The sequence below is a fragment of the Microtus oregoni genome, unplaced genomic scaffold (assembly GCF_018167655.1).
Source record: "Microtus oregoni isolate MIOR12 unplaced genomic scaffold, Mior012 000001F_ref0000356, whole genome shotgun sequence".
Classification (NCBI taxonomy): domain Eukaryota; kingdom Metazoa; phylum Chordata; class Mammalia; order Rodentia; family Cricetidae; genus Microtus; species Microtus oregoni.
Window position 1 is genome coordinate 59,443,157 of NW_024543060.1, and position 22,635 is coordinate 59,465,791.

Consider the following 22,635-nt stretch of genomic DNA (forward strand, 5'->3'; position numbering starts at 1 on the left):
GCATACCTGTGATCATGAGGTTGAGGCGGGAATATCAGGAGCTCCAAGTCATCTTCAGCTACATGGTGGGTTCAAGGCCAGCCTGGGCTACAGGAGACCCATCTCAAATAAAGTCCCAAAGACTTGTGAGACACAGTAGCTTGAGCCTCTTGCCCTCTTGAAGCCACACAGAGCTGCAGGAGCTTGTCCTTTCCCACACTGTGGAATCCACGGGGGGGGGGGGGGGGGCATGACAAATTTGCCGAGATAATAAAGACATAAAAGCTGTGAAGGTTGCCCGGGCATGGTGGCTGATACCTTTGATCCTAGCACAAAAGCTATAAAGGTATCAGTGGAGCTAGAACAAGTGGGAAAATGGATGGGTTCTTCTCTTAAATCAGTTCAGGACACCTGTGTCAGCTTGCAGTATCGCGATCGCTCAGCGTGCCCCCAAAATATCAGTAATAGGACAAAGAGGGGGCACATAGCACAGAAATGCTGAAACAGCGGTCTGCAGCCGAGCACTAAATGGAGGAACTGTATTAAAGAGTCACAAGCTCCTGAGTCAAGTGGGTGTCACTGATGATGTTACCATCTCTAAATGCTGGAAATCTGGATCCCTGTGAGCTGTCAGCACTTTGCTTCATCCGGGGTATGTTAGCCAAGACTCTGCTTTCCTCCAACTCATTCCCCTCACCATGCACTGAATGTGCTTCTTGAGTATAGGAGAGGGACATGCAAGTCTCCTGCTTCTGCACAAGTAGCCTATTGCATTCTGGTAACTATTTGGGCATGTCAGAGTCAGCAAGCTACGCCTATGAATTTAGCGTCTCATCGACGGATCTGTAGTTTGATGATGACGTAAGTCATCAAGGCAGAGAAGTCCATCAGTTCTGTCCAGTGGCAGCCAACGCCCAGAAGTACTAGTAGCCGGAGATGGCTAGTAATGATCCTTCTAGCAGATGCCCTTTGACTTGGTTGTTTTGATTTGGAATCACTTTTGTTCAGTGTGGGTATACAACCGTGTTTTGAATTCTGACCTTTCACCCGGCTAGCAGGATGAAGTGTAATATGTAATGATATTCTCTAGCAGTACTAGGCAGTGACACTGGGACACCAATGCCTTGGCAGACACAGCACAGGACAGTTGCTCAGCTGTGATGTATCATAGGTTCTGTTTGCCAAATGCATCTTCAGCTTACCATATCCTCAATTTAATAATGGGTTCATCAGGATATAACCCCTGTCTTAAGTCAAAGAACATCTGCGCATTACTCTAACTTTATGTAAGACGCCCACGGCTTCTAGCTGCCCCTCCCTTCCTTTCTTTATAGACCAAAGGAGGTAGCTTTCAGCCAAGCTTTCTAGCCTCTTTCCCCCAAGGTGTTCACTCCCTTATGAACTTTTGCTGCCCCCCCCCCCATTAGGGCCCTGCCTCTTCCAGATGTCTCAGTTCTGTGGAGCCACAGAGCCCGCTAGAACCATGTGAGGCTTCCAGGAACTTGAAAGGCTGTTTCAGGAAGTGAACAGAGAAACTTTGGGGAGGGGAGGGTTTCTGATTGAGGAAGGCCCCCAGCAGCCTTAGGGAGGGAAGGCCGGGTCTGCGATGATACTGGAGCCCACTGAAGCGCTTGTTGCTGGCAAGCCTCAGCCTGGAATGGGATGGCTTGCACACCGGTCCAATTTCTCTAAAAGCACTTTCGCAGAGTAGCCTCATAGGTTAATGCACAAGACATGAGCTGTAAGTGGAAAGTTGGCAAAGCCCTTTGGAAATTGGCTGAAGGGCAGGAAACAAAGGATAGCTATAAAGAAAGCTAAAAGGCTGTTAATTGAGGAGTGCCTCGGGGGCTGGGGTTGCCACTGGCTTTGTATTATTTACATAAAAAATTGTGTGGAAAATGGCTTTGGAAGGGATTTTCATGCTGGTTCATGGAACCGCCTCAGGGAGCTGAGTGGAAATGCGAATAGAATTGGTGAGGCTTCCAATCACTGATGGGATCAAAGAGCAGCATTTTCAAACAGGTTGGTAAGAACCCACGTGGTTCCATTGGCCAGGTTTTTCCCTTTGATGACCTGGGCTAATTTCAGGCTGGCGGAATCAACCTGCCACTTCTTGGAACAGCAGAAAGCATTTTGAAGTCATTTGGGCTCCCTGTTCCACAGGGCAGATCCTGAAACAGTATTATCTTCACACCTGGAAACATCTGTTTCAGGAAAGATTGAGAAGTAAATGGAAACCCCTCTTAAATACAGATGTAAGACAGGGCCACCTGGCATTCTCTCCCTCCCTCGTTACTTAGTATTTCCTGTCCAGCGGAGCTCAGATGAGCATAGTAGCTTATTGTAGGGTCGCCCCAGTGGGAAGCTAGCCAGCTCCCATTTAAGATATCATGGGCTTAACATATGAGGTAGGACTTAGAGTTGGGAGCCCAGGGGTGCCATTTACTATCCTTCCCATTGTCTTGGGAAACTAATTGTGTGAGTCATCTCGTCAGCGGTATCTCAAGTGTTACCTTTTCTACTTGTATATTTCTTGCTAATTATCAAGCCCTTTCCAGGCCCCATTCCCAGTTGTGACTAGGCCCAAGTGTCTGTGAACAAGTCCCAGAAAGAGGCTGTCCACTCCACAAGGCTCGCTAAGGGATCAAGTACCTTGTAGCACATCTATGAAAAACAATAAGGCAGACAGACAAAAGCCAGGAATCAGAAGCCGCTTGGTTGGAAACAAAAGCAGGAACAAAGCAGCACCCACGCACCCCCCCTCACCACTTCTCACCTTGCAGTCTCCTCGTCTTTTCAGGTTAGAGTCTACGATCTCTCCAGATACGAGCACGGAGCAGACGACGTGCTGATCTTGGCTACGGACGGACTCTGGGATGTCTTATCCAATGAAGAAGTGGCGGAAGCAGTCACTCAGTTTCTTCCTAACTGTGACCCGGATGACCCTCACAGGTGGGCATGTTGTAAGCACTGTGTGGTCTCACGGGGTCTCCTGCGGGAACGGCTCAGGAACCAAAAGCAGGGGGACTGCATGTCTCATAGAGGTACTCCCGTGACAGAAAACCCGCCTTACGCTGATCCGAATACAGATGGCAGAGAACTCAATTTATTCAAGTTTTCCAGGGGACTGAGGACGGGCTGTTTGTAGAATGCTTGCTTACCATTGCTTACTCACGAGACCTGGGTGCAGTTGCTAGCACATCATAAATGGCTTGGTGGCGCATGCCTGTAGTCCTAGCACTTAGGGTGTGGAAGAAGTTCAGGGTCATGAGCTAAGAAAGGGGTTTGAAGCCAACATAGGCTACATGAAACCCTATTTAAAAATTAAAAAAAAAAAGAGCGACATTCTTTTTTATTTTTTTCTTTGTGAGGAGCAAGAGGGATTGAGACAGGTTCCAGAATGTAATGCTGGCATGCCTAGAACTCACCGTATAATGGACCAAGGTATCCTCACCCTTGGAAGGAGCCCCCTGCCCCTTCCTCTGTAGTGCCTGCAGCATGAGCCCCCACACCTGCCTCCTTTCTCACGTTCTTACTGCAGGTTGATTGGGTTTTGATCCTGCTGGTAAGAATGATGGCAGGTCCTTTCATGTATTGATCATCCCTTAGGAAATTGTTTTCTTTTGAGAAGTTCAGAGAAAGGAGAAGGTGGTTACAGTGGAGGTTTCCTTTGTGGTATTTATGACGCTAGGGTAAATACCCCAGCAGCCCTGAAGACTCAAAACCCTAGAAGAAAACACCTCTAGAAGAAAGGCAGCCTCAGCTATAACACCGAGAAATGATTCATCGTGAGTAAAAGCCAGTAGCACAACAGACCGTAAAGCTGAAAATATTCCCTTACTGAACTGGTTAGCAAAAAATATAAATAAATATCTTAGCTTGCATCAGAACATTTTAAGAGCTCTGAAAACATGCTCAAGGATGAGCTAGGGATGGTGGCATGTACCTTTAATCCCAGCACTCTGGAGGGAGAGACAGGTGAATATCTGAATTGGAGGTCTTCCTGGTCTACAGAATGAGTTCCAGTTCAACCAGGACGACATAGAGAAACCCTATCTCCACAAACCAAAATCTAAAAGGAAAGAAAATATGATTAAGGAGAAGAGACTAGAAAAATTACTCTGCAGATTTTAAAAATAAGTAAATGGGGAGCTAGAAGGGTGGTTCAGTGATTAAGAGAACTTGCTGCTCTTGCAGAGGACCCAGGTTCAGGTCCCAGCACCCACATGGCAGCTCACAACTGGCTGTAACTCCAGCTCCAAGGAGTCCATCATCCTCTTCTGGCCTCCACAGGCACCAAGCACATGCAAGGTGTGCATACATACATCCAGGCAAAGCAATGATAACATCCAATTTAAAAAATACTTATTTGAAATATATAAATGGAACTTCTAGATATTAAAGATATATAAAATAGAAAGTAAAAGTTCAGTGATCAGGCTAAAGACAGTTGAAGAGAACACAGGCAAGATAGAAAACTGGACTGAATAGGTTACCTCTCATACAGCTCGAAATACAAGGAGAAAAGAAACAGTGAGACACTGAAGAACTAGAAAGGTAACTTCAGATGCTCTGTATGTTTCCAAAAAAAGATAACATAGAAGATGGGGGAAGGGGAATTACAGAATTCTTGAACAACGCCTAACCTGAGAGCCAGAAAACCCAAAAAATCTCATACAAAACAAATTTTAAAAAGGAAATTGTAAGTAGCTACTTACGTTCCTTACTTATTGAAAAGAATGTATTTACTTTCATGTTTTGCTTCCTTTGTCTGTGTACCACAAGTGTGCAGTGCTCTCATAGGCCAGTAGAGGGCGTCTGGTCCCCTGGAACTAAAGATACAAGTGGTTGTGTGCTAGGAATTGAACTCGGGTCCCCTGAAGGGCAACAAATGCTCTTGGCCCCTGGGCCATCTCTCCAGCCCTAAATAAGTACTTCTTAAGAAGCTGACGACCCATAGGTGCAGGCACCTCAGAGATACTAGAAAATAGATACACACAGACTTACCACTTACAACAGTCTCTTAGAACAATAGAAGAGTCGAGAAATCCTCTATCGCTTCAGTTGACTGAGCGAAAGGCTGTGAATCCAGAAAACTATCAATAAAGGAAATGAATTAAAGAAATTTCCATAACAAAAACTAAGAAATTTTATTGCCAACCAATCTCTGAGGAAAATTTTGAAGGGAAAGGTCCCAGCTGAAAGACCAAAGAAACCAAGTGAATTGTTAAACCAAAGTATGATCAAGTACGTGGATGGGCACAGACACACATTTTCTGTATGAAGCACCGAGACAGCTAAAGTTGTTAGAACTAATTTGCTGGATTAAAATTGTACGTAGCTAAGGTGTCACCAACCTCACCTAAAACCCTAACACTGGACATTGGAGACAGAAGAGTCACAAGTTCAAGGACAGCCTGAGGTAGGTAGCGATCCCATCTCATAAACACACTCACCACCAGCAAAACAGCATGCTAATTGGAAGGACAGTCATCAGCTTAAATAGGCTATGTTTTGTTTTTTTGTTTTTTTTTTCTGTTTGGGAACATGTTGAACATATTTAACTTGTAAACTTTAAATAGTTAGGGAAACTAAAATAACAGTGTCATGGCTCGGTTGATAGTGGGAAGAACCCCACGTGGAACTGAGCCATATTTCTGAACATCTTATCAGTCAAGGAGAAAAATTATTATGCAAAACTATAAATAACCTGGGTCTTGGAAATAGTGCTGCATATGGAAAGTATAAAGGCTGAATCTTGGCCTTTTTTCCCCTGCTTTTCAAGCTAAGCAAAGATCAAGGCTCCACGCACCTCTGACATACCAGAAGTGACTGCCTTCCCTCCATGTCATGGATACCTCCATTTGGAGCTTCCCCTGTGTCCTAAGAATCCTCAGCCACAACCTGCTGACATTTTGACCATGGGCGGGGGGGAGGGAGAGGGTAGACAAACAACAAAGACTGAAAGAAACCTGTAACCTCAGAGAAAGACATGTCTTAATGTTTTCAGCCTATTCGTTCCATATAAACTTACACAAAAGAATCTATGTAGCTCCCAGGCTCTGCGAAGCTGTCTGTCTGTCCATATTCTTCCTGTGTATACGCCACACATTTCCATATGTACAAAAGAATCCATGTAGCCCCCAAGCTCTATAAAACTGTCTGTCTGTCCGTGTTCCCCCTGTGGTATGCCGCACACTTCCAATTCCAAGTCCATGCTGCTTACATCCATGACAGCATCCAGTGCCGGGAATGAAAGCACAGAATAAATCTCCAAGGGAGTCATAGAAGGAAAAACAAAGACCAGAGGGACAACACGTATACCAAAAGGATAAATTATTAAGCCAAAATTTGATTCCTTGAAACATCTAACCCATTAGAGGAACACGAAACTACGATGGAATTTCTCTTACCACTCACAGAATGGATGAAAGGCAGTCACAGACGTAGAATGCTGTGTGCTTCCACTCAGGGGTGGAATTCCTCCTCTACGAGGTCCTGGAAGAGGCACAGAGTCGAGGGTTGGAAGGAGGGGGGCACGGGAGTTGTTGAGTAATGACTTACGGTTGGGAAAGAGGACAAAGCACAAGAGATCAGTCGATGCTGGTGATAACCTCACCATGATACAAGTGCCCTTAATACCACAGAAAAGCACTTTAGACATAAACTTTATAAGGTAGATACAGTAAAGCTGATGTTATATATTTATCATAATCAAATTAAAAACTAATAATAAGATCAATTCTAAAAGGCAATGAAAATGAACAAAGTTCTTAAATTTTCTGGGACATTGGTAAAAATGGAATTCAAATAATAGTAGCTCCAAATAGTTATAACTCATATGCAGCAATAATCAAAACATAAGAGGCAATCCAACATTAGATCAATATAAAGATATCATTTCAGCCAATATTGAATCTATATAGCACCTTATAATAAAAAATATCATGGAGTTTTGAGGACTGGAGTTACAATGAAGAAGAGCATTGACTGCTCTTCCAGAGGCCTTGGGATCAGTTCCCAGCACCCACATGATAGCTCCAGATTGTAACTCTAGTTTCAGGGATCCTGACACCCTCACACAGACACACATGCAAGCTAAACACCAATGCACATAAAATATTTTTTTTTAATTTTTTAAAGTCATGTCAGAAATATTCATAATTTTTTTAACTTTATTTATTTGTATTTTATCGTAAGAGTGTTTACCTGCATGTATGTATGTGCGTGCAGTACCTACGGGGGACGGAAAAGGTCATCAGATCCCCTGGAACTCAGGTTACAACAGGTAGTGAGCTGCCCCATGAGTGCTGGGAATCCAACTCCAGTCTCTGCATGAGCAGCAGCTGCTCATAACCACTGAGCCATCTCTCCAGCCCAGTGGATTGGCACAGACTCTGACAAGCTGATTCAAGGCAAGCGTAGAAAAACAAAACTGGAGTCCTATTTTAACATTTATTTAGGCTGTACAAAGTCCTGCCCTGCTTGATAGTAAGATAAAACTAAGTCTAATTAACACAATAGGAAAAGTTAAAATTTCCCCTTATCTGAAAAAAAATCAATCAATAAATGAGCTAATAGTAAGCCTAGGTAGAGTGGGACATCTAAAAAGCAAAAAACAAAAAAAACAAAAACAAAAAAAAAGCTTTTAGTAAACAGCATGGGAGATCATCCTATGGCTTTGGAGTTGGGAAGAATTTCTTACAAAACACAAGTGGGTTTTTGTTTGGTTTTGTTAAGACCAATAAGGGTCCGGAGAGATGGTTCAGCACTTAGGAGCACCTGCTGCTTCCAGAGGACCCGGGTTCAGTTCCAAACATCTACATCGGTGGTTCAGCCTGTAACTCCAGCTCCAGGGAAATCCAGTGCCCTCTCTTGCCCTCAGGCTCTTCTGTCCTCCGAGGGATTGTGTGCACAACTGTGCACATACCTAAACGTAAAATAAATGAGTCCATTTTAAGGTCAATGTCACTACTTTAGCAATCACAAACTTTGTTTCTTCAAAAGACAGAAATAGCCAAATGGTAAGCTGTGAGCCAAGGGAAGATGTGTGTACCTTGTTCAACCTAAGAGGGATTTTTATCCATTCTGTATGCAGGACTCTTCATAGACCAATAAAACACTCAAGCTGGGGATATAGTTCCATTGGTAGGATGCTTGCCTGGTACAAATGAAGCCTGAGTTCACTCTAAAGAACAACATGGTGTGTTGGTGGACGCCTGTCATCCCTGCCCTGTGGGAATAGATGCAGAAGGATGCTTGTTGTGGAATATTATTTTAACTAAGCAAAGATGTGCTACACTTGTTTATGCTGTGGAATGTTACTTTAACTATGTAAAGGTGTGTGACTTTTGTTTGTGCCACATTTGTTTAATGATGTAAGGATGGGCTGCATCTGTTTCACCTTGCCTGCCTAAGGCACCTGATTGGTCTAGTAAAGAGCTAAACAGCTAATAGGTAGGCAGATAAAGGATAGGCGGGGCTGGCAGGTAGGAGAACTCTATGCTGGAGGAGAAAGCAAGAGAAGGAGGAGAGCGGTGGGGGTGGGGGAAACATGCCCAAGGCAAGAAGCCAGGCAGCTACCGGACTGAGAAGCAGTGAAAAGTTAGATAGAAAGAAAACTGAAAAGCCCCAAGGAGAAAAGGTAGATAAAGAGAAACCGGTTAAGTCAAAAGAGCTAGCCTAAGCTAAGCTAAACTAAGCTAGGCCAAGCATTCAAAACTAATAACAAGTCTCAGTGTCCTGATTTGGGAGCTGGTTGGTGGGACGTTTTTCCTCCTAGAATTGGTTGGTACAGTTGTGCTCGGGTGCAGAGCTGATGCTGGGCTTAGCTAACAGTTCTTCCCGTGCCTCCCCCTTTGTTCTTCCTCGTCTGCGGTTCTAGTTTTCATTCATAGTCTGTCCCCTACTTGAAGAAGCATGGCAGTCTTCCCTGCCCCGTATAGCCAGCTACAAGTTAGGAGTTACGAGGCCCTTGGCGCTTTCTACATTTCCCCGGACTCTGGTTTTATTTACTAGCCCATCTGTCTCCATGGCAACAAATCTGCCCACCACAGAGTTAAAACCTGCAGATGGTACGCGTGTGCCCAGTCAGAGTGGGCGCCTAGGTACAGAAGAGCTTGCAGAGACAGCAATTAAAAAAAGGGGGGGGGGGTTGGTTTGGTTTGTTTTGGTTCTTGATTTTATTTTTGGTTTTTTAGTTTGACTCTCAAGAATGGCAAGTCAAAGCCTGGCAGGGGGGCGGGGGGGGGGCGGGGGTGGTGGATGAATGGGTGAAACTGAATTTTCGAGAAGAGCATGGCTAGAAGAGCTGGGGTAGCTAGTTAGAATGTGGCCTCAGCACCCCATAACCCAGGCATGGCAGGGAGTCCACCTTCTGTCCTAACACTCTAGGATAGCAATCAGGAAGATTGGTAGCTCAGGGTCATCCATACAAGTTTGAGGCCAGCCTGAGCTACCAAGTAAGAAAAAATAAGAGACTCTTGATAAGAAAGATTCTGGTTCATTTTTAACAGAATACAGGCGGCAAATGTCTAAAACTTTTCTACGTTATAGGATATCTCCCATTGAGAGTCATTCACTTGGCCTGTACTCCAAAGGGCTTGTTCTGAGGGCCAAGGTTGGTTATAATACTGGGAAAGAATCTGAGGTAAAACAGACTCCTCTCCTGCCCTCTCACAGTCTGAAGTGAGAGATTACAGAAGCTTCCAGAACTTGCCATTTGAGTAACTAAAAAGAGAAGTTAGCCTGGAACAATGGATGTTTAAAATCTGAAGAATTAATTATTGGCCTGAGGCAGGCAGCAGAGTGGTGAGGCTGGAGATCGGGCATGGGACCCCGGCACTCCGGTGTGGCTGGTTGTGCAAGCCTGGGCGTGTCATCAGACAAGGTGTGAGAACAACCGGATCATCTCCGGGCTTTCTGAATTACACACATGCTTTGTAAGAAAGGGGAGCCTGTGGTAATGAAACAGAACTTGTGTGATTTGTTCATTATGAAGACGACCAGGAAACATCGCTGAGTAACAGCGTTTGGATTGCTTCGTGCACCCTGTGTATGCCCTAGTAATGGAAGCCGTACTGGGAGATCAAGTAGACTTCATTTGTTTCAAGGTCTGGAATTAGGTGAAGCAGCGTTCTCTGTTTCATGTGTGTGGCATTATTCTACATGAGCTTTATAATGTGGCAGGAGGGCCCCAGCCTTAGCCTGTCTCCCTGAGAGGCTCATGAACTCTGAATGCCCTGGCACTCTCTCTGCTGGGAGCTGTAGAAGCTGTAAAATGGAAACTGAAGTGGAAAATGCCCTAAAAAGTCTTAGCCCGGCCGTAACTCTGAGATGAGGAGAAGCCCGCAGTTCCAGAGGCCCTATTCACCTTTCCATTCCTTTCTCTGTGAATGTGGCCCAGGACCCCAGGTTTGCTTATGGAATCCTGATGTGGGGGGAAGCAGATAGTGACTGTGCCCGAACCTGAGGGGGGCTGACCCTCAGGTCAGATGGCCACTGCCTATTGTTTGACTGAAAATGATGTACCCCTAGGGTGGGAAACCTGGGGGACCAGAGAGGAAGCAACCCAAGGAAAAAGAACATGTTTTTGAGTCTCATACTCTCTGTAGACCTGTCTCGCCCTGAGACATGAACCAGGTTTCCCTAGTGTTATCTGGAAAGGAAGCCAAGAGAATGAAGCAGAGCCCAGGTTGACTAGGCAGGAGTTTGGGGGTTCTTGTTTATGTTGTGTGTGGTTTTTCTCTCTTTCATTTTTCTTTTGCTTCCTGATGACAGCAGCTCTCAACAAATGCCCAGCATTAGCTTCCCTTGATGAAGTCCTCCCCCAAAAGAGGAATATAAAATTGCACTGTCTCCCTCACTTTGTGAGGGATGAGTTGATTAACGTAAAGACCAGTTAACATACTCCTGACCTTCACACCTTCCTCTTGGGCATGGCGGGGAGGTTACACGTGGCCCAGTGATCTGATAAACCCCAGCTTTTCTTTTCTTTGAACTGTCTCCACAAAAGAACCAGAAAATTCAAAGGCAGCTTTATAGAGGACCCAGAATGTGAGTTGCAGTATGCTTTGGTCTTTCATTCATTTTATTGGTGTTTGTCCTGAAGTCCTGTGGAGCCGGCAGCTCTTTGACTCTTCTGTGGGGTCACATAGGAAGAGCCTCAGGTGAATATTCTAGAGAGAGGTTGTTGAAGTTCACAGGGGTTGGGCTACACCAAACCCTTGTTCCCCTAACTCTAGCCAGACTCAAGTCATGTGACTCAGAGACACCTCTGAGGTAAAACAGGAGGACTGACCGTCATCCGCTCTACGAAGCTAGAGGTTCACTGGTGAGTCTCCCAGGGGAAATTATTCAAAGTGGGAGCAACTGTCTGAACTGTGATTAATGTTTTGTCAGAGGGGAATAAATTGTTACTATTACTGAAAGGGAGCTGGGCAGGCAAAGGCAAGAAAAATGAGAACCGACGTGAAAACAGGTCCTGGACTCACGCTTCGAGTGCTGAAGCAGATCTTCACAGGGCTTTGCCAGCCCGTTATTTCCCAGAACCCCTCTATAGAAGCCTTAGATTTTCTCTCTTACCTCCTAATAGCTCCCTGTTGCCCCTGCCATGCCACAAGGAGATATGTGTGCTCTCTGCAGACATAAGCCCCAGCACACGCTAAGTACATAGAGCTGCCTGCCCGGCCCTGTCAAGAGTCTGAAGGAGTCGTAAAATACCAACGTACCAAAATCCCTCTCCCTCAAGCGTGAGACTTGTTACTGGTAAGGGTGTTCTTCCCTTCTGCCCTCTCATTAGCCCTGGGCTTTGAGAAGAAATGGGGAGGAGAAAGGTCAAACACCCCACTGACAGCCCACAGCCTTAATGGCCGTATTAAATGCCAGTTTGTATTACCCCAGTAATAATCTAATTTATTTTGGCAAAAGGCAAAACCTCTCTCTCTCTCTCTCTCTCTCTTTCTCTCTCTCTCTCTCTCTCTCTCTCTTTCTGAATTCTTTCTGTAACTTAGTTGAACTAAGTTCCTCAGCAACACCATATGCTTTCCAGAAACTATGCCTCAAATGCAATAAGGAAGGACACCCCCTTTCCCCCCGCCCCCCTCCAACTTATCGCTTGCAGGTTTTAGGGACAAATTCCTGAGGGTTTGATCTGGTGTTTGGAGACTAGATCAAAATCTGCTCTCTGTCCCTTGTGCGCTGTTTAGCATATTCAGATCCGTGGGAACCTGGAAGTCAGCCTGAGCCCCTGGCTGCAGCACTCGCTCCTTCTCCACTGTTGCTGGGGCTGGCAGAGGGAGCTGTAGCTGTGTGAGCTCTCAGCTATGCATGGGGACTTCCAAAGAGCTGGCCTGGGAGGACGGCGAAGGAGCTGGGTTATTATTGCTCCTCGTATTGAAATGCTGCTGTTTGGGAACTGGACTAAAATAAACATTCACCACTGAAGAAACCAAGGAGCCCAGGGCACTGAGAAGCAGACAAAACCTGGCAGTGGGTACCAGGGGGCAGGGGATCCTCGCTCTTCCCACGGGGTGGGGCATTCTCTCCAGCCTGATGCCTTGTTCTAGTGTCTCAGGTTCTTGGCCTAAACTAGTGTCAGAAAACCATGTGTAGCTAGCTTCATGGGCTTCATCTTGGTTTTGAGGGGTGACCCAGCTCCCATGGGTTCACCTAATATATGTGTCTCCTCTCAAAACAAATTACTACTTTCTGAGCACAACAAAGGCCCCCTCTACTCATCACCACAGACCCCTGCCAGTGTCCCAAAGCTGGGGAGTTTTCTCCCTCTTAAATCTCAGAGACCTGCTCAGAATGCCAAGAGGGCTCCTCCTCCCTTCCCATTACATTGTATTGTTGAGGGGGTGTGGGCCAGCAGATGGAGGTTGCCTTTTATATGCAAATATTTGGACCCCTCTTACCCACCTACCCTCCCTCTTAGAGGACCCTTTCTGCACTGTCCAAATGACTAGCGGTTCCCACCCAGCGATAGCTGCTAATGGCTGTAAGGACAGCTTGAGGCCTGAAGTTGACTTATTTTTGACAGTCCCATGCTGATGCCAACGTGACCTCGTGGGAAACAACCTCTGTAAGAGGTAAATGACTTAAGGCAAAAGCTTGTGGGAAGGAGACAGTATTTGAAGTCTCGTGAGGGAAGGGACAGTTCACACTTCATGATCTCTGGCCATGTGCCGGCCGCCATATTGGATGCTTAAACGGCAGAAAATCTTTTCTCTGCAGAAGCCTTGAGATTTACAGTTTGACTACTCCCGACGTACAGGCGAGGAAAAGAGGGGCCCTAGAAGCTAAGAAACTTTTCCAGAGCCATCCATTTGGGTGGTGTGAAAGCAAAGATGAAATCTTAGTGGTCTATAACCACTGAACCTCTTGTCTGGATCACTGAATAGGTGACTGAATTGCAAAACAGCAGAGTTTATTGCGCCCCCCTCGGTGGTTACAGAAGAGCTTCAGCCTTCCCATAGTTGTAGCCTGTGTTTTCTCTACTGTCCCTGCTGTCCTTCCCACCCCACTTCCCCAGCTTCCTCCACCCCTCCATTCCCACTCCCCATCCCCACTTCCCATTTCTGCCCTGTGAATTTTCCAAACTCCAGTTCTTCCCTGACAGTCTTTTTTTTTTTTCTGCAGAACTTTGTTGATCAATATTGAAAGCTTAGGACAGGGAAGAAAAAAAAATCTTAAAATTCAAAACTCATCTCCTAGGGAGATCCTTGGCCTTGGAGAGAGTGAGCATTTCCAATGACCCTAGTTCTCTGGTGCTGCCTGGGCAAGCATTTGTGAGGAAGGCACTGGTAACTATAGCTGTTCTCCATCCAGCTTCCAGAATTGCCAGCCGCCTCAACCAGCCAGGTCCCCGGCACCCACAATTCACCTCCTGTCCTGTCTTAAGCTGCTCCCTGTCCTTCGCTTCTGGGCTGTGTGTTTTATGTTTGTTTCATGTCCAGGACATGTCCCTCAGTCTGTGGCACGTATATGTCCTTGTGTTCAATGTGAATTCTTAGTGTCCTCCTGCTTCGTGGCCACAAGAAGAGTCTTCTTTCATTGTCGCCAGCCCGGGCATCTCTGGGAAGGTAGAGCTTGGAAAACAAACCAGGAGCGAAGGTAGCTAGGGGGGAGGATTTCTTTGTATGCTAGTCTCGATGAAAAGCAGCCTTGGACTGGTTCCATGCTCGCAACAAATTGACTTTTGAATGTGGGGGATAATGTGGTGTCTACCAGCTTGGCCCGCTCTAGCAACTGCAACCAAAAAAAAAAAAAAAAAAAAACGCCTTCTCCAAGAGCTGAGCTCAGTCTGTGAGGAAAGCTTCCATACAAGGGCCTCACAGTTGGCTTTCATTCTAGCTCGGGTTTCCCATCCCATAAAAGGCCTGCCAGGAAGCTGTCCAGAAAGCTCAGGTTCATGGCTCACTTGTAGGATGCAGTGTCCTACCGAGAGCTGTCTGGTGGGGAGGTTGTCACACACACACACACACACACTGCTGCTGCTGCTGCAGGTGAGAAGCCATGCTCGGAATGGGGTGGGGCCCAGAAGTCCCAGGATGTTCCCTACTTTTCTCCCTCAGGTTAGAGCCTGCTCCTCCCAGAAGAACATGGGTACTAAGGGCAGATACCTGACAAAATTAAGGTTCTAAGTTAAGGAAGAAATGGCTAGGTAGGCCTAAGACACAGGACAGATGTGAAGTCAGCCTTCATACTACTACTCTGACATAGGGATCCTAAGCCCCCAAATTAGCATAAATGTGTGAATCACTGGGGAAAATCCATAGCACCCCCCCCCCACACACACACACACCAAAGATAGTTTTACATCTCTAGCTAACCCTGGGCACAGCAGTCAACAACTGATTTCAGAAGAAAAACTTGTACCTTGCCTTAAAACACACATGGAGCCAGGCGGTGGTGGTACACACCTTTAATCCCAGCACTCGGGAGGCAGAGGCAGGCGGATCTCTGTGAGTTCGAGTCCAGCCTGGGCTACAAGAGCTAGTTTTAGGACAGGCTTCAAAGCTACAGAGAAACCCTGTCTTGAAAAAAAAAAAAAAACCACACATGGAGAAAATCATAAAGATGTGATTGAAGCCCCGCTACTCAGCCACCCCCAGAGAAAACCTGGATGCCATAGGATGGTTTGAAAGGAATTAAGCCTGTGAATGTAGAGTCATGCAGTGGATTTGGGAAAGAACTGGAGAAGCCGTCGCTATGATGGAGTTGCTCCCTGAATGGACTGAGTGGTGAACTTCTGAAGAAACAATCAAAGGAGAGAAGACCGTCACGTAAGAACAGGTGCAGGCTACCTCTGGAAGGTGCAGTAGCCAGGAAATTACCTAGAAACCTCAGGGCCAGAGATGGCTTATCCTGTGACGGTGCTTGCCACCGAGCCTGATGAACCTAGGTGACCCCTGGAGCCCACCCACGGACTGGAAGGAGAGAACAGACTCTACAGAGTGTTCCACATGCATGCTGCGGCATGCTCATACACACATAGACAAACAAGATACTCATAAACTAAAGTACTTTTGCAGAGGACCAGAGTTTGGTTCTTAGAACCATATCAGGTGACTTATAAACATGAAACTCCAGCTCCAGGGGATTCGACACCCTTTTCTGGTGCACACGCACACACGCACACATAACACTTGAGTCACAATAACAGTCCCTAATACTGCACCTTAAGAGTTATTACTCTTAAGTTAAGTCAAGATTTTCATTGTCCCAAGATGATGTACGCTCATCCCTGGAGCATTGCTGAAGGACTTACCTTAATGTCCGTCTATAGCAGGAAACAAAAAAAACCACTCAGGGTGAAAATGGCCTGAGACAAGCGAAGACGTTTGTATGAGCGTTGGTTCCCTTCCGTGCCCAAATACTAAATGATAATGGTGACCACTAGAGGCTTAAAGCCAAGGCAAACTACAATAGTACACCACTACATGGATGGTGAAGGGAAGGGTTCTAATGCCATTTTAGTTTCTTTAGGAATCAGGCAGAAATAGTGAACTGTATGTTAAAAATTGAGTAGGCTTGCCAAATGGGCAGAAGTAAATATCTCAAGTATCACCTGTCTGTGGGGTGTCCGTGTTCAAAAGCCGTTAATATGGGAGAGCATAAGCGGAAAAGGAAACGAATGGAAAGCCCAGAACAAGTCTTCGTACATGTGTGCGTGTCTATGTTCTAGAGAAACTAAAGGCCAGATACACCAGTGTCATCATAAGTGCGACTCTTCATGACGATACAGTTGGGTTTATTTTATTAGCCAGGCCCCATTGGAGAAATGATACTCTTAGAACAATGAGATTTAGAAGCCCTATTCTGCTCTGTAAGCTTTAGAATTGAATGCTATCAGGGTGAGAAGGTGGCATTAAAAAGGACTGTGATTTCCTGCTTCGGGGACTAGAATGTCTTTACTTAGGGATGATTGATGAGGGAGCAACTCCTTGGAAGCGAAAACAGATGAACATTTATCGAGTTCTTCCTAAGTCCTGATTGGGGCCTACGAAGAAAATTAAGAGCGTCAGAGAGAACAGGTGCTGTGTGTTAGGGAAGTATCACGCCTGGGTGCCAGGAGAAGGAGGACGTTCAAAAGGCGGTTACACGGATAAAGAACACAGTTGCAGAATGTCAGAGGGGTTGAGCCCTGGGATTGGGCTGTCGGAGGACAGGTAGGGAGGGTACAGCGCCTCCTGCTGAGACGCTGGGGGAACAAAAGGAAAGAAATTGAAGGAACAAGAGTGGATTTCTGTACCAGGAAGTTCAGAACCTGGGGCTTTAGATTGGTTGGTAGAGTACTTACCTAGCATAGACAAAGCCCTAACTTCAATCTCCAAGACCTCATAAAACTGGACACGGTGGTACACAGGACCCTACGACTCTGGAGGTAGAGGCAGGAGAATCAGAAGTTCCGGTCATCTTCCAGTTCAGCCTGGGTTAGACGGTTTCTCTGAAATAAACCTTAAAACCTGAGGGAAGGGCTGGAGAGATGGTTCATTAAAAACTAGGCTCACAATCAAAACTTCAGGAGAAGCAGATAGATAGTGATATCCCAAAGAATTTATCTTTCAGCTGTATTTTAAAACTAAAACCTCATTGGATGAGGCCATTGTCTCCAGGTGACCCAGGACTCAACTTTAAAAGTTCTGCTATATACATGTATGAAGTTCTCGTGTGTGTGTGTGTGTGTGTGTGTGTGTGTGTACGGAATCAAGAAAATAATGGCGAAGCTAACTCTGGTTTGAAAATACTGGGGAGGCCAGGCAAGATGGTTCATACCTGTGACCTCAGTACCTCAGAGGCCGAGGCAATACAATTGCGAGTTCAAAGACAACCTGGCCTGTAGGGCAAAATCCTGTCCCCACAAACTAACACAGTGAAAAACCAGAGGCAGAGTGTGGGGCTGCTCTCTTGCCTGAATTCCCTGACTCATCTCTTCCTGGTCCCCTAGCCCTTTCTCATGATGGCCAGCCCTCCTCAGGCCTGTTTGCCTCGTGAGCAGACAGCCATCAAGAACTCTGTCTGGGCTTGTTAGAGCTTCTTTTTCTGACTTTTTAAAACATGTTTTGTCAGCCACATTTTCCCACAGTTCACCATAAATTTTTTCTTTTTTTTTCTTTCTTTCTTTCTTTCTTTTTTTTTTTTTTTTTTTTTTGAGTTTTTGGCTGTCCTGGAACTTCTCTGTAGATTAGGCTAAATTAAAAGTCAGAGATCCACCTGCCTCTGCCTCCTGAGTACTGGGGTTAAAGGTGTGTGCCATCACTGCTGGTGTCAGTGATGTTTCTGAGTCTCCAAAGTTAAGGTCCAGACATGATCAATCACCAGGATGATAAAGATCACCCTAATGTTGGCAACATTGTTGCTAACCTCATGGTTATGTTTTACATGTACAGTATTACATACAACTAAGAATAAACTCGGGCAAACCCCGAGGCTGTCGTGAATGTGTAGAGTGTGGGACTTGGGTATTCATGTAGTTCTTTAGTCTAAGGTGACTATTTTTAAAAAAAATATTTATTTTATTTGTGTGTGCATGGGTGCTTTGGCTGTATAAATGTTTGTGCACCATATGCCTGCCTGGTGCCCATGAAAGTCGAAAGAGGGCATCAGACCCACTGGAACTGGAATTTTACATGGTTTGAACCACCATGTGGGTCCTGGGAACTGAACCACAGCCCTCCTCGAGAGCAGCCAGTGCTCTTAACTGCTCTCTGGGCCATCTCTGCAGCCCCTCTCTATTTCTTGACCACAAGAGGAGACCTCCTTAGTTAGGACTAACTGCTTGCATCTTTCCTCTTGTCTAACAGACTTCCATGTCAAGCCAGTAATTCTCTCAGTATAGTTAGAAAAAGGTGTCTCTCCTACCTACCCACTATCTGCCCACTCGGAGGTGGCATTCATTTTGCATTCATTACAATGTATGTAACACTCTGTGGGCCACCCGGGCTGCATGAATAGACTTAATTCTTCAAGGCTGTACAGCTTGGCATGCTCCCAGCCCTGATCATTTGCTGAAATCCTTGTTCTTAAAAATCAAGTCTGTTTTAACCAGAGTGCGTACATTCTTCAGAGGTTTAGAGAACACAAGGGCATCTATCCTGAGATCCTGAAGGTAGCGCTGAGGTTCTCTGAGCAGCGAAAGGTCACAAGCGCCTTGTAAAAAGCCCCATTGTCGGGCTTCCAAGAGGCCATATGTGCGGTGACATTTATTTTCCCGGTGATTTATCAGAATCTGCCTCTTAGCTGTTTAGGTTCCAAGCACGATTTAATCATGATACAAATAACAGACTCATTATCAGAGTTGGGCTCACCTTCCCCAAGCTTGACAAAATTGATCTTTAAACCAAAATGCCAGTTGCCATTTATACAGAGAAATACAGCTGACTGAATCTTTCAAAGCACAAAACGTAGCATATTCTTTCCTGGTAGGCAGGCCTACATAGGGGGCAGAACGTAATCCGCAGGTTATTTGGTGAACGTGAAATCAGAAGGAAGAAAAGATGACTCACCTGTGTTTCCTGGCACAGGCTTAGACGTAAATCCATTGCACACTAAATCCAGCCCTGCCAGATGTCTTTGAAGTCTCTCAACTGAGACTCGGCCCTGATCAATACTGAGTAGGAACCGGCCAGTGTTTTAGTTCATGCCTATGCCTCGCAGTTGACAGAAGCCCGTGCCCACAAACTCCCGTCCATGTCACACTTTTGTCTCTGGGTATTAGCCCGTGTGCTAGGTTAGCGTCATCTTCTTTCCCTTTACAGCTGAAATCTCAGTGAGCAATTATCTTTTCAAATTCTTGAGTGATCCTTCACTGCCCTTCCAGGAACTATAGGAAAACATCGTGCTGATAAACACATAGACAGTCACCGCCCTGAGCATCTACCAACAACTTGCACCCACCACCCACCCTTCACCTTCTTGTTATACCACACGTAGTCTCTTTAAATTCTTTAAATTTTTGAACTTTATTTTCCAAAAGGTTTCCCACAGCCATGAGTGGAAACTAAGCTGCTCTCCTTTGATACAAAAGGAAGATGGCCTTAAAAATAAACACCTCGAAGACGGGAGTTCCTGCGTTTTGTTTTGTTTTTGTTTCTCGTCTGTTTATTTAGCCAAAGACTGTTCGTCACGGAAAACTGGGCCTGTGTGGATCTTTGTTAAGATATAAGAACACCAAACTAGGAGTCTCTTGAATCCATCGCAATAAATAACATCTGGAGTGGCTGAGCCATGGGATAATGTAGGAGACATTTAATGTTGTTCGCTAAAAATACATCAGGCCTCCCTCCCATATTTGGGGAGAAGATGCTTCTACTTAGCCTTTTGTTGATGTTTTTGTTTTAGTTTTAAGGATAGTTGGGAAATGTGTGGTCGTAGTGATGCTTCCTTCCCAGCCTTCCCAGGCCTGGTGTCTGTTGATGCTCTTCTGACTGTCTCATTCCTGCTTCCCTCACCCCCCACCCCACAGGTACACACTGGCGGCTCAGGACCTGGTGATGCGCGCCCGAGGCGTCCTGAAGGATAGAGGATGGCGGATATCCAATGATCGGCTGGGCTCGGGAGACGACATTTCTGTATACGTCATTCCTTTAATACATGGAAACAAACTGTCATGAAGGGAACCCAGGGGACTGGGAGGGCAGACAGAAAGAAAACTGGGATGCCTCTGAGCAGGGCGGAACTGGGGAGTGCCTGGGCTGGATTCCAGGTGATGCAATTTCTTCCCAGCCCAGAGGGGGAATTTGCTGCCAGGAGGCCTGTGGCTTTGCTTTCAAGGTGACCCTTAGGGTTCCATTCTTCTTTAATACCAGGTCTGGACACTCAACAAGAGCAAAACACACAGTCTGCTACTGGGTGTTATGTTTCTCTTAGTTTCTAACGTAGGGCCCCTGGGTGGCTATTGCCTGTTCAGGGCACAGGCATAAATTTATTTATTTTATCTAGAATAGCAGGGACAGCCTTTTCAGGTGTAACTGGCAGATGACTCCTCAGTCTGTCAAGCTGCCAGCCTCCCTCCAGGTGAAGAGCCACATTGAAACGTTGGGGACCATGCCTCAGAAAGCGTGAGCACCCATCTCCAGCGACTTCAGGGATTCTGCCTTGTTCTGTCTCGTCCCTTCTCCTCCTCCTCTCCCGTCTCCCTCCGTTTCTCTAGATTCTCTGTGGTAATGATGGGGTGAGGCAAAGATTTTTGTTTTTGTTTCTTTTTGACATTCCGTGAATCTTCCTCGTTTCTCTCCGCTGGGACTTTCCAATTCATTGCTGGGCAGGTTCCATATCAGCCCAGTCTGATCTGACTTGTCCCATGTTCTGTGTCCCATACACATGTTCAGTTGTCCAGAGCAATGACCCATGTGGCAGACTGTCTTTGTATTATAACTTTTACCCCTGAGTTCTGTTTTCTCACCAAATCAATCTTTGCTTTAACGTGTGGGCGATTGACTGGCCCCACAGACCCTGTTCTTTTGAAGGTCCCTCTGTGCATCTTGAGATTCTGCTCTGAGAAAGAGGTTGGTTTTTCACTTCTGGACTGGGTGGGTACTCTTCCCCCCCCCCCCTTCTGTGTCCTGGAGACACATAGGAAGCAGCATCCAGCACAGCAGCGAGGAGGGAAAGAGTGTGGGATTCAGGCTTCCTAGGTCTCTGACTGCTCTCCAGCCCCCTCCACGGGAAGTGTGAGCATCACAGTTCCGCCAAGCAGTCATGCCTGTCACCTGCGCTCAAGGGTACATGGGATGACACTTGAATAAAAACGAATTTGAATTGGGGCTAGTCATGTTCTTGTTTCCCTCCCTGTCCCTCAAGAGATTCATGCTGTAGAATCCTAAGAGCCGAGACCCCTCCTCCCACTGTGCACCCACCTCCACCTCTGCGTGTGCTTCACAAGGATAGCAGCACCACACATGAGGGGTAGACTCTGCCTCCTGCTCCTTGCTGGAAGGACAGCAAATTCAGCTTAAGAATCGCCCGTCTTCTTGAGCAGATTGCTGCTCTGCCCAGGGACCCTCACATCAACATCTGATAGCTTAGCCCTGTTCTTACAGTCTTCCAGGATATCATCAACTTGGTGTGATTCAGACACTCTTCCAACCCAAGAAAGAAAAACAAACAAAACAGTGGTATAATTTCTCTAAAATGCTTGCGAGGCAGTTCCAGGTCTTGTGTTTAAGAGAATTCCTTCCCAGAGGAGACTGAGGAGCAAATCCTCCAGGCTGGTAAGTCATCCGCATTCCTAGAATTGTAGATATCTTCTTAGGAAAGGCCTGGTGCCTTCCTCCTCAGGAACTAAGTCGCCACACTGTGTAGAACCAGTACCCCACTCCAGCAGGTAACATACTGTGTGTGTGTGTGTGTGTGTGTGTGTGTGTGTGTGTGCGTGCGCGCGCATGCACCAACTTGTTGCCTGAGAACTGTGGGCTGCTGCCATGGCAGGAACATCTTCATCTGGTTGTGCACCCCTCCTCCTTCAAGAAGTCTTTACCACCCCAGACATCTCTGTGGGGAGTGGTTTGTGGCAACCACTTGCTTCTCTGTCAGAATATGATGCTGTGGAAAACTGTCCGGGCATGTTTCAGCACCGTGGTCCTCTTCCCACATTCCCAGTTCTCAAAGCCATGAGCCCATGGGCAAACAAGAAAGTCTTGAAGTCTGGAGGAGCCAAGCCACCATCTTTGGAATCATTCCCGCCTTCCCAATGCCTTTCATATTTTCACTTTTCTGGACTTCTCCCTGGGTCTCACCTTGACCAGAATTCTCCAGTCCTATTCGGGCAACCAGAGTCAGAATCTGAGTATAAAAACACCTCATAGGTGTTGTGACAACATTCTCCTAGTTCATAGACTGCCAAGGCACATCTCAGCAAAACAAAACAAAACCTGGAAAACCCAAACTCACATTATCCTAAAGCCTAGGGTCAAGCTGATTTTAGTTAGAAATTCTCTTCATGAGACCCTGTGGGTGGGAGGATTTTAGTCTCAAGCTAAAGCCCCGTTTGTGTTGTGGGGAGGGAAGAAGACTAGAAACGAAGGGAGTAAATCAGAAGCGGGGAATGTGATCTGTCTGCCAGTGGCAGACCTATCCAGCACTGATATTGCTCTGTGCATTGAGCTAGCTCTGTTTGGGCCTCATTGTTTGCCCAGGCTCCAAGTCACCCTG

The 22,635-nt window shown here is 46.2% G+C and overlaps 1 protein-coding gene across 1 annotated transcript in view; it reads left to right on the top strand.

The window, feature by feature from the left end:
* Positions 1-21,248, top strand: part of Ppm1h (protein phosphatase, Mg2+/Mn2+ dependent 1H) — a 252,316-nt gene extending 231,068 nt beyond the window's left edge. The window contains exons 9-10 of the mRNA XM_041665784.1: positions 2,780-2,931; positions 19,949-21,248. Of these exons, the coding sequence (XP_041521718.1) occupies positions 2,780-2,931; positions 19,949-20,096 (300 nt within the window). The 3' untranslated portion in view covers positions 20,097-21,248. The remainder of the gene's footprint in view (positions 1-2,779; positions 2,932-19,948) is intronic.
* The last annotated feature ends 1,387 nt before the right edge of the window (positions 21,249-22,635 follow it).